Genomic DNA, 13,938 nt, shown 5'->3' with positions numbered 1-13,938 from the left:
ATGCTGGGGGGGCAGCGGGACCAGCGCCTACTTCCCCCCCACCAACACCAGTGCTGCTCCCACCATTCACTCCAGTACTATTCACACCATTCGCAGGACCATTACTCCCATCGTTCACTCCACTACTACTCACACCATTCGCAGGACCATTACTCCCATCATTCATTACACCACTACCCCCAACATTTGCTACACCACAACTCCCATCATTCCCACAACTCCCAGCATTCATTCCACCACTACCCCCACCATTTGCTACATCATCATTCACTGCACCACTACCCCCATCATTTGCTGCATCATCATTCACTGTACCACTAATTCCACCATTCCTACTACTCTCATCATCTGCTCCACCATTACTCTCACCATCTGCTCCACCATTACTCCCATCATTCACTGCACCACTATTTCCATTCCCTTTACTTGTCACCCCATTACCTCTGCTGTTCTCTGCACCTTCCACAGTCACCTCCATTCCTTCCTTCCTTGTGTCTGGTGTCTCTGCACTCACACCTGCTGGGCCGGGGGAGGGGAGCACCTCCAGAGACTCCTTTCCCTGCAGCACCACACCCGTTTCCCTTTGGTTGCTGCTGGCTTTCTGCAGGTCGTCTCCTGGAGCGCCCCGCCCCCCTACTGCAGCATTTTGGTCCTTGTTCTGGCCAGACTGTTTTCTCGGCACCTCTGCCCGCCCTGCACCCACAGAATTTGGGGTCTCAGTGTCCTTTTTGGGCGCTGGGGCACACTGCCCCCCTGTCGCAGCAGTGTGCCCAGTGTTCTTTGCAGATGTGTTTTTCACATCCTTTCCTGCCCCCCCAGCCCCGGTGATAACCGGCTTAGCCGCAGAGGGCAGGGTGGGAAACTCCACAGAACTTCCTATGTCCGGCGCTGTGAGTACATCCACAGCCTCGCCCCCTGCACTGTTCCCCGCACAGATGGCAGCATCGCCGGACGTCCTCCTCCTCTCCCCACCTTGCCTCTGCCTCGAGCCCACTGCAGAGCCCGTGCCTTTAGGTTTGGTGGGGTTTAAACAGAAGGTGGCAGGCGCAACATCAGTCATTGGTACATACTTGTAACTCACCACCTCCTGTTCAGCTCCTCCGGTCTTCTTCTTCCTCCTCTTCCCTGTCTCCTCCACTGGTTTGTCCTCACCGAAGGAAAACCGCGTCAGGTCCACTGGAGACTCCAGCAGTCGGATCTCCCTCAGCAGTCCTCCTTCCTCCTCCTCCCCCGACACTCCAGCCTCTGCTGTCGGAGTCCTCTGCCCTGCAGGGAGACCACTTGAGCTCCAGCTCTGCCCCTCACTGGCTCCAGCACCTGAGACTCCAGTCACCTCTTCATCCTCCTCCTCTTCTTCACTAAGGACGCCGGCTGGCGGTTCTCCTGAGGTGTTTAACCCCTTCATTTCTGAGAACCGCCACTGGTTCTTAAACCTCTCCAGGAAGGGACCTGCGCTTTTCTCAATCCCCTCCCGGAGGAGCACTAACCTGACCACCTCGTCTCTGAGGGCTTTAAACCTCTGGGAGGTTGCGGATCTTTCCTTGTTGGACGCCCGGGTGTTCAGGACCCGGGCCTCCCTCAGCTCCTCTTTCAGCTGGGTTAGTGCTTTGCCGGCGTCCTCGTACTCTCGCAACGTGGCGACCACTTGGGAGGAGAAGGAACTTGTGGACTCGCTGGAGCTCATCTCACCCCAGGATCTTGCTGGGCTCTTGTTCCTGGGGCGCCCCGGTCTCCCTCTCTGGGCTGGCGGTGAACAGTCTCGGGGTTGGAGCAGGTGGATGTATTCTTCCTCACCCTTCCCGATCTCCTCACTCCCTCCTGGGCCGGTTGTTGAGGCTCCTTCTCCCCCGCCGGCATAGGCCGGGGGATAGGAGGCTGGGAAGCCATGCCGGCCTCCCAGTAGGCCTGCCTCTCCCTGGGGAGAAGAGAGGCAGACGACGACCCTCCTCCTGGAAGTGCTTGAGCTCAGGAGGCAGGTGCTACTCTCAGCACCACTCCTCCTGTCCTGTATATGTAGCACCCTGAGGATTCGGCTGCTACAGGGGTATTGCACCTCAACCCAGAGGTGTGGTATTCCACTCCCGGGTAAGGATGGAGTGTGGAGCTGAGCTCAGAAGGCTGCATGCACTACACACATCCCATTTCCGGAGGGCAGACCAACGGTACTCCCACTTAGAAATGTGCAGGTACGACCGAGTCTGTCCTTGGCTGGAGTGGGAGGGGGGGTGGTACATCCCAGTAGTGTAGGGGCAGATAGGGGGAGCAGCCTGGGTAAAGTTAGGAGCTCATTGGGTGCTGGTCACCTGAGCTCACACATAGAGGGAGTATTTAAGGTGGGCACCATCTAAGATCAGGGTCAGTCAGTCAGCCACAGTCAGTCAGTGAGACATCAGTCTTTGCAGAGGAAGAGAGCAGAAGAGCAGAGCAGCCCCAGGCCCATAGTGAGAGAGGAGTTTGAAAGACCCAGAGGGGGAGAAAGAAGGAACTCTGAGAGCCCAAATACAATCACAGGGTGAAGAGTTGGCAACAGGGTACCGGATCCCAAACTGGTGGGGGCAACAGCATACCTCAGCCAGAGACCGGAGGCCGTGGGCAGCATCTGCCACGGCCACCCACCATATCCACCCGGAAGGCAGACCACGCATAGGGTCAGGGAACCCAGAGACAAGGGTTCGCCAACAAGAGGCCCGAGGGAGCCGGACATAGGTGGATCCCTGGTGGGGAAGGCCAGAGACGAGGACAGGTCAGAACGGGAGCTCAGAACCACGCTCTAGAACTACTTGGGGGTTGGCCGAGTCCAGGACCTGGTGGACGCAGCACGGCTCGGGTGGTCACTCAAGGCCGGAGTGACCGGAACATCTGCAGTAAGTAAAGAACCCTGAACTGCACAACCCGACTCTGACTCTCATTACCATCATCCCTGCACTTCCACAACCACCATCCTCTGCACCTGACCCCCTGAGGCTATACCCCTCCCGTTGGGGGTTATACTACCTGGGCTGCACAAACACCATCAGCCTCAGCGGACCCTGCTGCAGCGGCGGCCGTAGTGACCGCAATTCAACGGGTGGCGTAGTCGACATAAAGAACTTTAGTAACATCAGTAAGGACTGCCACACACTGAGCTTGACACCCTGGGCACGGACCGGGTCACAGCCACTCGGAGACTACAACCCCCATCTGATCCGGCTCCGGGTATCCCCAACAACACTGGCCCAGGGGGCGCGTCAACTTTGGCGTAGTCGGCAGGATTACGTGCCCGCAACAACCGGGTACTGCGTGCCTGAAGAAAAGAACAAGTTTACCTCAAAAAGAAGTCTCCTGCCGGTTCCGGAGGGTCCCCGCCATCGGACTCCATCACAGGTCGATTCCCGCCGGTTGTCCGCCATTAACAGCTTTTTCCCGCCATCTGCAGAGTTTCCCGCCACTGGGAGACGATTCCCGCCATTTCCGAAGATTTCCCGCCTTGGGGGAGCGGACGCCATTATGGGCGTGCCAGAGGGTGGCAAGAGGCCACCTCCCATCGTGGGCCAGGTCGAAGAATGGCGCCAAAAGCGGAAACCGCCCCCACCAACAGAGACTGTGATGCTAGAGGTGTCTGTCAGCGTGAAAGAACTGCCCCTGGAACTGACAATCACTAAGTTGCCCCGGGACCACCCTCGAAGTGGGCGGAGACAGAAGAAGAGAACAAAGATGGGTGTCGCTTGGAGCAGTCTGGAGAGAGCGCACCCGGAGACAAGACGTCTGGAAGAGAGTCCAGAGAGAGCCTACCCGGAGATGGAGGGAGAGCCAGGCAGCACCGACCCAGCGGTCAGGAGCCTGATACGGGCCGCCACTCCAGGCAGCACCGACCCAGTGGTCAGGAGCCTGTTGCAGGTCGCCACTCCAGAAGGCCTGCTGGAGATCCTAACACAGCTCCCCCGAGACCGGGAGTGTGCACAGACTGCGTTGGAGGGCCTCGCACGGAGGATGGCCCGGGTGCAGCGAGAGACGTTAGCAGAATGGAGCCGTGAGATGGCCCAGCAGACAAGAACCCGTCAGCAGAGCACGCCATCCGAGACGAGGAGACAGACCGCCTCTGAGGATGGCGCAGGAGGACTGAAGGCCGGAGACGGCGCCGAGAAGGGAGCCGAACGAATGGAGGCAGGTAAAGGGGACGTCACTACCCCGAGCCGGGAAACCGCGTGCCTGCCCCAGCTCCCCGTCGCAGAGCCCGAAGTACCCCCTGCCGTGCCCGTCGCTGCAACGTCACCGCCGCAGACTAGGCCTCAACCGGAAGCCGCGACCCCTGTGACGTCACACGCCTCGACCCCGAGCGTGGCCAAGCAGGAAGTACCATCGGCCTGGTCGCAAGGCCTAGTACCCCCGGGCGCCGCAATACCAACAGCGCCCCCTACCTCCGCGGAGCCCCCGGCCTGGTCGCAGGGCCGAGTAACCACGGGCGCCGCCGTTCTTACGGTGCCCTTTACTTTCAAGGTGCCCCAGGCCTGGTCGCAAGGCCTGGTTAACCCGGGCGCCGCTACCACCACGGCGCCCATAACACCTACAGTACCGCACCTGGGTGAGGACCTGTTCGCCCAGCATACGTGCCCGGATGGGCAGCCCTTCATATGGCCACCGGAGTTTCACCATCCCCGACTCCGGAAAGAGAGACCCCTAGACGAACCCCTGATTCCGGTTCCGAAGCCTGTAAAGAGGATCTCGCCCCCGCTAGAAGAGACCCAGTTTGAGTGGGACCCCACCGGAGAAGACCTCATGGGGTTCACTCAGGAGACTCGGGCAGCCGCAGCGGAGCGTGCAGAGTGCTGCCGCCAGCAGCTCGAGGTCTTTGAGAGGGAGCGGAGAGAGAGGCGGGTCCGGGAACAGCAAGCCCAAGTCAGGAGCGCGGAGCAGAAGAGCCGGACCAGGAGAGACCCCCGTGCAGCGCATGGTCCCCGTACCATCGGGACTGTAATAAAATTTAATCTGCAGCATGGGTGGGGTTTCATCAGGGATCACCGCACCCCAGGCGACGTCTTCGTGACCAGAAGAGACGTTGAGTCCCACCTACCGGAGGGACACAGAGGTCGTGACCTTTATATAGGGGACGAGGTCACCTTCACCCGGCACAAGTGTGCCAAAGGACCCTACGCCCTCCATGTGCATCGCCTGACGGAGGAGGAGCTGCGGTGTGAGGAGGAGCAAGAGGACCCGGACGGGTCTGAAACTGAAACTGTCCACAAAGAAAGAGCAGGAGGACGTCGTCGTTGAGTACAGCAGAGTAGAAGCTGTATATAGTTGCCCGTCGGGGCACAGTGAACCGTTGCTGCTAATATAGTCCCCGTTGGGACCAGAGAACTGAACTGTTAACCCGTGTGTCCCTATTCCCACTGGCCGAGGACTGAGAGCGGCCATATCCCCTTGTATATAGTTGCGCTTCCTAAAAGCGCCCCCTACTGGTTTTATGGGAAAACCATTTTCTTCAAGAGAGACTGTCGCATTTTACCCGGTCACAAGTTGCACCGTGACCGGAGGTACCAGAAGACAAGAATGTTTTTATGAAAAGTTTTTATGAAAAGTTTTATATGATGTTTTATTATGTTGTTTATGCAAAAATTGTATGTTTTGGTGTTGTTTATATCTTACAGCCCGAGGACGTGCTGTGATTTACCAGGGGGGAATGTAGCACCCTGAGGATTCGGCTGCTACAGGGGTATTGCACCTCAACCCAGAGGTGTGGTATTCCACTCCCGGGTAAGGATGGAGTGTGGAGCTGAGCTCAGAAGGCTGCATGCACTACACACATCCCATTTCCGGAGGGCAGACCAACGGTACTCCCACTTAGAAATGTGCAGGTACGACCGAGTCTGTCCTTGGCTGGAGTGGGAGGGGGGGTGGTACATCCCAGTAGTGTAGGGGCAGATAGGGGGAGCAGCCTGGGTAAAGTTAGGAGCTCATTGGGTGCTGGTCACCTGAGCTCACACATAGAGGGAGTATTTAAGGTGGGCACCATCTAAGATCAGGGTCAGTCAGTCAGCCACAGTCAGTCAGTGAGACATCAGTCTTTGCAGAGGAAGAGAGCAGAAGAGCAGAGCAGCCCCAGGCCCAGAGTGAGAGAGGAGTTTGAAAGACCCAGAGGGGGAGAAAGAAGGAACTCTGAGAGCCCAAATACAATCACAGGGTGAAGAGTTGGCAACAGGGTACCGGATCCCAAACTGGTGGGGGCAACAGCATACCTCAGCCAGAGACCGGAGGCCGTGGGCAGCATCTGCCACGGCCACCCACCATATCCACCCGGAAGGCAGACCACGCATAGGGTCAGGGAACCCAGAGACAAGGGTTCGCCAACAAGAGGCCCGAGGGAGCCGGACATAGGTGGATCCCTGGTGGGGAAGGCCAGAGACGAGGACAGGTCAGAACGGGAGCTCAGAACCACGCTCCAGAACTACTTGGGGGTTGGCCGAGTCCAGGACCTGGTGGACGCAGCACGGCTCGGGTGGTCACTCAAGGCCGGAGTGACCGGAACATCTGCAGTAAGTAAAGAACCCTGAACTGCACAACCCGACTCTGACTCTCATTACCATCATCCCTGCACTTCCACAACCACCATCCTCTGCACCTGACCCCCTGAGGCTATACCCCTCCCGTTGGGGGTTATACTACCTGGGCTGCACAAACACCATCAGCCTCAGCGGACCCTGCTGCAGCGGCGGCCGTAGTGACCGCAATTCAACGGGTGGCGTAGTCGACATAAAGAACTTTAGTAACATCAGTAAGGACTGCCACACACTGAGCTTGACACCCTGGGCACGGACCGGGTCACAGCCACTCGGAGACTACAACCCCCCCCATCTGATCCGGCTCCGGGTATCCCCAACAACACTGGCCCAGGGGGCGCGTCATATATACACACTGCACAGTACCACTTCTCCTGTCCTGTATATATACACTACACAGTACCACTTCTCCTGTCCTGTATATATACACTGCACAGTACCACTTCTCCTGTCCTGTATATATACACTGCACAGTACCACTTCTCCTGTCCTGTATATATACACTGCACAGTACCACTCCTCCTGTATATATACACTGCACAGTACCATTTCTCCTGTCCTGTTTATATACACTGCACAGTACCACTTCTCCTGTACATATACACTGCACAGTACAACTTCTCTTGTATATATACACTGCACAGTACCACTCCTCCTGTCCTGTATATATACACTGCACAGTACCACTCCTCCTGTCCTGTATATATACACTGCATAGTACCACTTCTCCTGTCCTGTATATATACACTGCACAGTACCACTTATCCTGTCCTGTATATATACACTGCAGTGTCACTTTTCCTGACCTGTATATATACACTGCACAGTACCACTTCTCCTGTCCTGTTTATATACACTGCACAGTACCACTTCTCCTGTACATATACACTGCACAGTACCAATTCTCTTGTATATATACACTGTACAGTACCACTCCTCCTGTCCTGTATATATACACTGCACAGAACGACTCCTCCTTTCCTGTATATATACACTGCACAGTACCACTCCTCCTGTATATATACACTGCACAGAATGACTCCTCCTTTCCTGTATATATACGCTGCACAGTACCACTCCTCCTGTCCTGTATATATACGCTGCACAGTACCACTTCTCCTGTCCTGTATATATACACTGCACAGTACCACTTCTCCTGTCCTGTATATATACACTGCACAGTACCACTTCTCCTGTCCTGTTTATATGCACTGCACAGTACCACTTCTCCTGTACATATACACTGCACAGTACCAATTCTCTTGTATATATACACTGTACAGTACCACTCCTCCTGTCCTGTATATATACACTGCACAGAACGACTCCTCCTTTCCTGTATATATACACTGCACAGTACTACTTATCCTATCCTGTATATATACTGCACAGTACCACTTCTCCTGTATATATTACATGGCACAGTACCACTTCTCCTGTATATATACACACTGCACAATACCACTTCTCCTGTATATATACACTGCACAGTACCACTTCTCCTGTCCTGTACAGTGGGTACGGAAAGTATTCAGACCCCTTTAAATTTTTCACTCTTTGTTTCATTGCAGCCATTTGGTCAATTCTAAAAAGTTATTTTTTTCTCATTAAAGTCCACTCTGCACCCCATCTTCACTGAAAAAAAATAAAATGTAAACATTTTTGCAAATTTATTAAAAAAGAAAAACTGAAATATCACATGGTCATAAGTATTCAGACCCTTTGCTCAGACACTCATATTTAAGTCACATGCTGTCCATTTCCTTGTGATCCTTTAGATGGTTCTACTCCTTCATTGGTGTCCAGCTGTGTTTAATTGATTTGGAAAGGCACACACCTGTCTATATAAAACCTCACAGCTCACCATGCATGTCAGACCAAATCAGAATCATGAGCTCAAAGGAACTGCCCAAGGAGCTCAGAGACAGAATTGTGGCAAGGCACAGATCTGGCCAAGGTTACAAAAGAATGTCTGCATTACTCAAGGTTCCTAAGAGCACAGTGGCCTCCATAATTCCTAAATGGAAGAAGTTTGGGACTATCAGAAGTTTTCCTAGACCTGTCCGTCCAGCCAAACTGAGCAATCATGGGAGAAGAGCCTTGGTGAGAGAGGTAAAGAAGAAGCCCAAGATCACTGTGGCTGAGCTCCAGAGATGGAGTAGGGAGATGGGAGAAAGTTCCGCAAAGTCAACTATCACTGCAGCCCTCCAGCAGTCGGGGCTTTATGGCAGAGTGGCCCGATGGAAGCCTCTCCTCGGTGCAAGACATATGAAAGCCAAAATAGAGTTTGCTCAAAAACACATGAAGGACTCCCAGACTATGAGAAATAAAATTCTCTGGTCTGATGAGACGAAGATAGAAGTTTTTGGTGATAATTCTAAACGATATGTGTGGAGAAAACCAGGCACTGCTCATCACCTGCCCAATACATTCCCAACAGTGAAACATGGTGGTGGCAGCATCATGCTATGGGGGTGTTTTTCAGCTGCAGTGACAGGACGACTGGTTGCAATTGAAGGAAACATGAATGCGGCCAAGTACAGAGATATCCTGGATGAAAACCTCTTCCAGAGTGCGCTGGACCTCAGACTTCGCCGAAGGTTCACCTTCCAACAAGACAATGACCCTAAGCACACAGCTAAAATTACAAAGGAGCGGCTTCAGAACAACTCTGTGACCATTCTTGACTGGCCCAGCCAGAGCCCTGACCTAAACCCAATTAAGCATCACTGGAGAGACCTGAAAATGGCTGTCCACCAACGTTCACCATCCAACCTGACGGAACTGGAGAGGATCTGCAAGGAAGAATGGCAGAGGATGCCCAAATCCAGGGGTGAAAAACTTGTTACATCATTCCCAAGAAGACTCATGGCTGTACTAGCTCAAAAGGGTGGTTCTACTCAATACTGAGCAAAGGGGCTGAATACTTATGACCATGTGAGATTTCAGTTTTTCTTTTTTAATAAATTTGCAAAAATTTCTACATTTCTGTTTTTTTTCAGTCAAGATGGGGTGCAGAGTGGACTTTACTGAGAAAAAAAATTAACTTTTTAGAATTTTCCAAATGGCTGCAACGAAACAGAGTGAAAAATTTAAAGGGGTCGGAATACTTTCCGTACACACTGCATATACACTGCACAGTACCACTCCTCCTGTCCTGTATATATACACTGCACAGTACCACTCCTCCTGTCCTGTATATATACACTGCACAGTACCACTCCTCCTGTCCTGTATATATACACTGCACAGTGCCACTCCTCCTGTCCTGTATATATACACTGCACAGTACCACTCCTCCTGTCCTGTATATATACACTGCACAGTACCACTCCTCCTGTCCTGTATATATACACTGCACAGTGCCACTCCTCCTGTCCTGTATATATACACTGCACAGTACCACTCCTCCTGTCCTGTATATATACACTGCACAGTACCACTCCTCCTGTCCTGTATATATACACTGCACAGTACCACTCCTCCTGTCCTGTATATATACACTGCACAGTGCCACTCCTCCTGTCCTGTATATATACACTGCACAGTACCACTCCTCCTGTCCTGTATATATACACTGCACAGTACCACTCCTCTTGTCCCATATCTTGTCCTGTATATATACAATGCACAGTGCCACTCCTCCTGTCCTGTATATATACACTGCACAGTACCACTCCTCCTGTATATATACACTGCACAGTACCACTCCTCCTGTCCTGTATATATACACTGCACAGTACCACTCCTCTTGTCCTGTATATATATACACTGCACAGTACCACTCCTCTTGTCCTGTATATATACACTGCACAGTGCCACTCCTCCTGTATATATACACTGCACAGTACCACTCCTCCTGTATATATACACTGCACAGTACCACTCCTCTTGTCCTGTATATATACACTGCACAGTACCACTCCTCTTGTCCTGTATATATACACTGCACAGTACCACTCCTCCTGTCCTGTATATATACACTGCACAGTACCACTCCTCCTGTATATATACACTGCACAGTACCACTCCTCCTGTCCTGTATATATACACTGCACAGTACCACTCCTCCTGTCCTGTATATATACACTGCACAGTACCACTCCTCTTGTCCTGTATATATACACTGCACAGTACCACTCCTCCTGTCCTGTATATATACACTGCACAGTATTGCTCCTCCTGTCCTGTATATATACACTGCACAGTACCACTCCTCCTGTCCTGTATATATACACTGTACAGTACCACTCCTCTTGTCCTGTATATATATACACTGCACAGTACCACTCCTCTTGTCCTGTATATATACACTGCACAGTGCCACTCCTCCTGTCCTGTATATATACACTGCACAGTACCACTCCTCCTGTATATATACACTGCACAGTACCACTCCTCCTGTCCTGTATATATACACTGCACAGTACCACTCCTCCTGTCCTGTATACATACACTGCACAGTACCACTCCTCCTGTCCTGTATATATACACTGCACAGTACCACTCCTCCTGTCCTGTATATATACACTGCACAGTACCACTCCTCCTGTATATATACACTGCACAGTACAGCTCCTCCTGTATATATACACTGCACAGTACCACTTCTCCTGTCCTGTATATATACACTGCACAGTACCACTCCTCCTGTCCTGTATATATACACTGCACAGTACCACTCCTCCTGTCCTGTATATATACACTGCACAGTACCACTCCTCCTGTCCTGTATATATACACTGCACAGTACCACTCCTCCTGTATATATACACTGCACAGTACCACTCCTCCTGTCCTGTATATATACACTGCACAGTACCACTCCTCCTGTATATATACACTGCACAGTACAGCTCCTCCTGTATATATACACTGCACAGTACAGCTCCTCCTGTATATATACACTGCACAGTACAGCTCCTCCTGTATATATACACTGCACAGTACCACTCCTCCTGTATATATACACTGCACAGTACCACTCCTCCTGTCCTGTATATATACACTGCACAGTACCACTCCTCCTGTATATATACACTGCACAGTACCACTCCTCCTGTCCTGTATATATACACTGCACAGTACCACTCCTCCTATCCTGATGGTAGGGGAGACAGGGTGTTATTAGTTCTGCCTAGGGGTCTCCACTCCCCCTTTCCCTAGTGTCTGGGCTTCCTTCCCCTCATCCCTTCGTATTGCATATAGTCTTTCCCACACGGTGGGAAAGGTGAAGGGCATGACCAAGTAAAGCATAATTTGCTGAACCTTGCATTGTGACTCAATAGGGGGAGGGTGTTTTAGTATGTGGACTGGTGGGGTTGTGTGCCAGGGCTGTTTTTTCATCCCTGTCAGTCCCTGGACACATCTACCACCGGTGTGCAACAAGTGAACCCATTGTTCTACAATTAGAGCGGGTTGAGGATCATTTTAATGAATGGGAACCAAAGTGTACAATAATAATAAGGGTGATAGATACATTTTTTTAGATTTAAGTTAGTAATAAAGACATGATTCCATGAGGTTATGACCACAGGACGTATACCTTTTTTCACAGGATATTTGAGTCATGGATTGCACAGTACAATGGATCGCCTCTTACTTATCCTGAAAATAATCAGCCTGGACAAGGTCCAAATGATTGTGCTACACCCTTCTTTCCATGTTACAAGAACAAGGATTTCATCTTCAGATCAGAAGAATTTGGATATGAGTTTTCTTCTTTTTCTACTAACATCTAACTACAGAAATCTGGTCAAGCCGAGAATCACATCTCCACTATCAGCACTGGATATACATTTGGTTCAGAGATCTGGGGACTAACCTGCTCATTGATGCATCTATATTTACAGAGACAGAATTGATCGTTTGATTAGAGAATGAAAGTGAATTTCGTTATTAAGTCTCCTGAAGTTGCCTGTGCTAATAATATTATCATCTAAGCAGACACATTATTTCTACAATATTTAAAAACTTCTGAAACCTGTGAAAAAAAAAATATACTTTTATTTAGTTAGCTTAGGAATTCCGCTGCCCCCCTACATCCCACCCTAGTGATAACCTCACTGAACATATAACTGCTTCGTCCAATGGCTGCCATTATTACATGAAGCCTAGTCATATGAAGCGAGGCTTATCAAAAAGGGTTTTCTTTTTCAAATTTTAGGAAAATTCCTAAATTAATAAAGAACTCTTGTAAGTAATTTATGGAATTATATCATGGTTTAGAAACATTCTAAAGAAGAAAACTAAAAATATGTCGTAGAGGAATGATGTGTTTTAGGGTGATCTTTTTGGTTATGACCGAACATAGAACTGAGATCTGACACTGAAAATAAAAGGTAAAAATTAAATCACAAAATAGAGATTGTTCTGTGTCGTGATATTAAGAGATTGACTAGGTTGTGCATTGTAAATTGTATTAATGCCTCGGATATCACCAGATACCATGGCGGTCTGCTGTGAGAGTCTTTATTTCCATACCTCAACACTAAATCATAATGACTAGTGATGAGCAAACAAGCTCGCCACTGCTCGGTACTTGCCCGACCATCACGGTGCTCGACAAGCTCGGCGATTAGCGAGTATTTCCCGGTTGCTCGGGCGGGAACTCGGGTCCCCACCCTGCATGTTTGGCGCTCTTTAGAGCACCAATGAACATGCAGGGATTGCTTGCCATGCACTGTAATGCCGTAGCCATGTTGGTTGTGGGCATTACAGTGATTGGCTGGCCGCACAGTGTCATCAGGTCTATATAAGACCGGGCGCCGCCATGCTCGTCTACCCCGGAATCAGGCAGAGTAGGGAGAACTGCTGCTAAGTCAGGGAGAGATTTGCTGGTTTATAGTTAGTATAGGTATTCCACAACATATATATATCCATCAAACTAACAGTCCTTCTGATTACTAATCCAGGTGCATATTTTCAGTGGTGAAGGTGATAGCAGGAGTTAGGCAGGCAGTGTATGTGGCAGACTGGAGTGCATGATACAGCATAAGAGGGTCCATTGAACGTTCTGTCTGCTGCTGCTGCTGTTGTGACATATATTTGTTGACATAGCCCCATATATCAAGGGCCAGGGCCAATTTTTTTTTTATCTTAAAACTGATTATTTGCTTAAAAAGCAATCCAGAGTACACATTTTTTCTGCTCCATTTGCTTGTTAGCACTGCAGAATACAGCCAGATCTTTTCCATATTACAGCGATAAAAATCCAGAAATTTTAACTGAACGTGGAAAATATTGGCTTACATTTTCATTTTGTTGCAGTGTGTTGGTCAAGCTATTCACACCAAGTCTCTGAGAAGAATAGTATTACTAAACTACAGGCCTGCTATTTAAAACCATAGTTCTCTGTCAGACGTATCACATATAACTGTGTTCCAAAATCAGCCATTTCTGC

The 13,938-nt window shown here is 50.4% G+C and overlaps 1 protein-coding gene across 1 annotated transcript in view; it reads left to right on the top strand.

The window, feature by feature from the left end:
- Positions 1-12,277, top strand: part of LOC141213666 (tyrosinase-like) — a 202,394-nt gene extending 190,117 nt beyond the window's left edge. The window contains exon 5 of the mRNA XM_073665263.1: positions 12,094-12,277. Within this exon, the coding sequence (XP_073521364.1) occupies positions 12,094-12,277 (184 nt within the window). The remainder of the gene's footprint in view (positions 1-12,093) is intronic.
- Positions 12,278-13,938: the final 1,661 nt, after the last annotated feature.

Source organism: Phyllobates terribilis, unplaced genomic scaffold (assembly GCF_046119375.1).
Source record: "Phyllobates terribilis strain yellow unplaced genomic scaffold, ASM4611937v1 Scaffold_205__1_contigs__length_3507201, whole genome shotgun sequence".
NCBI classification, from domain to species: domain Eukaryota; kingdom Metazoa; phylum Chordata; class Amphibia; order Anura; family Dendrobatidae; genus Phyllobates; species Phyllobates terribilis.
The sequence above is the reverse complement of the archived record's forward strand: the minus strand, read 5'-3'. Positions and strand labels throughout refer to the sequence as shown.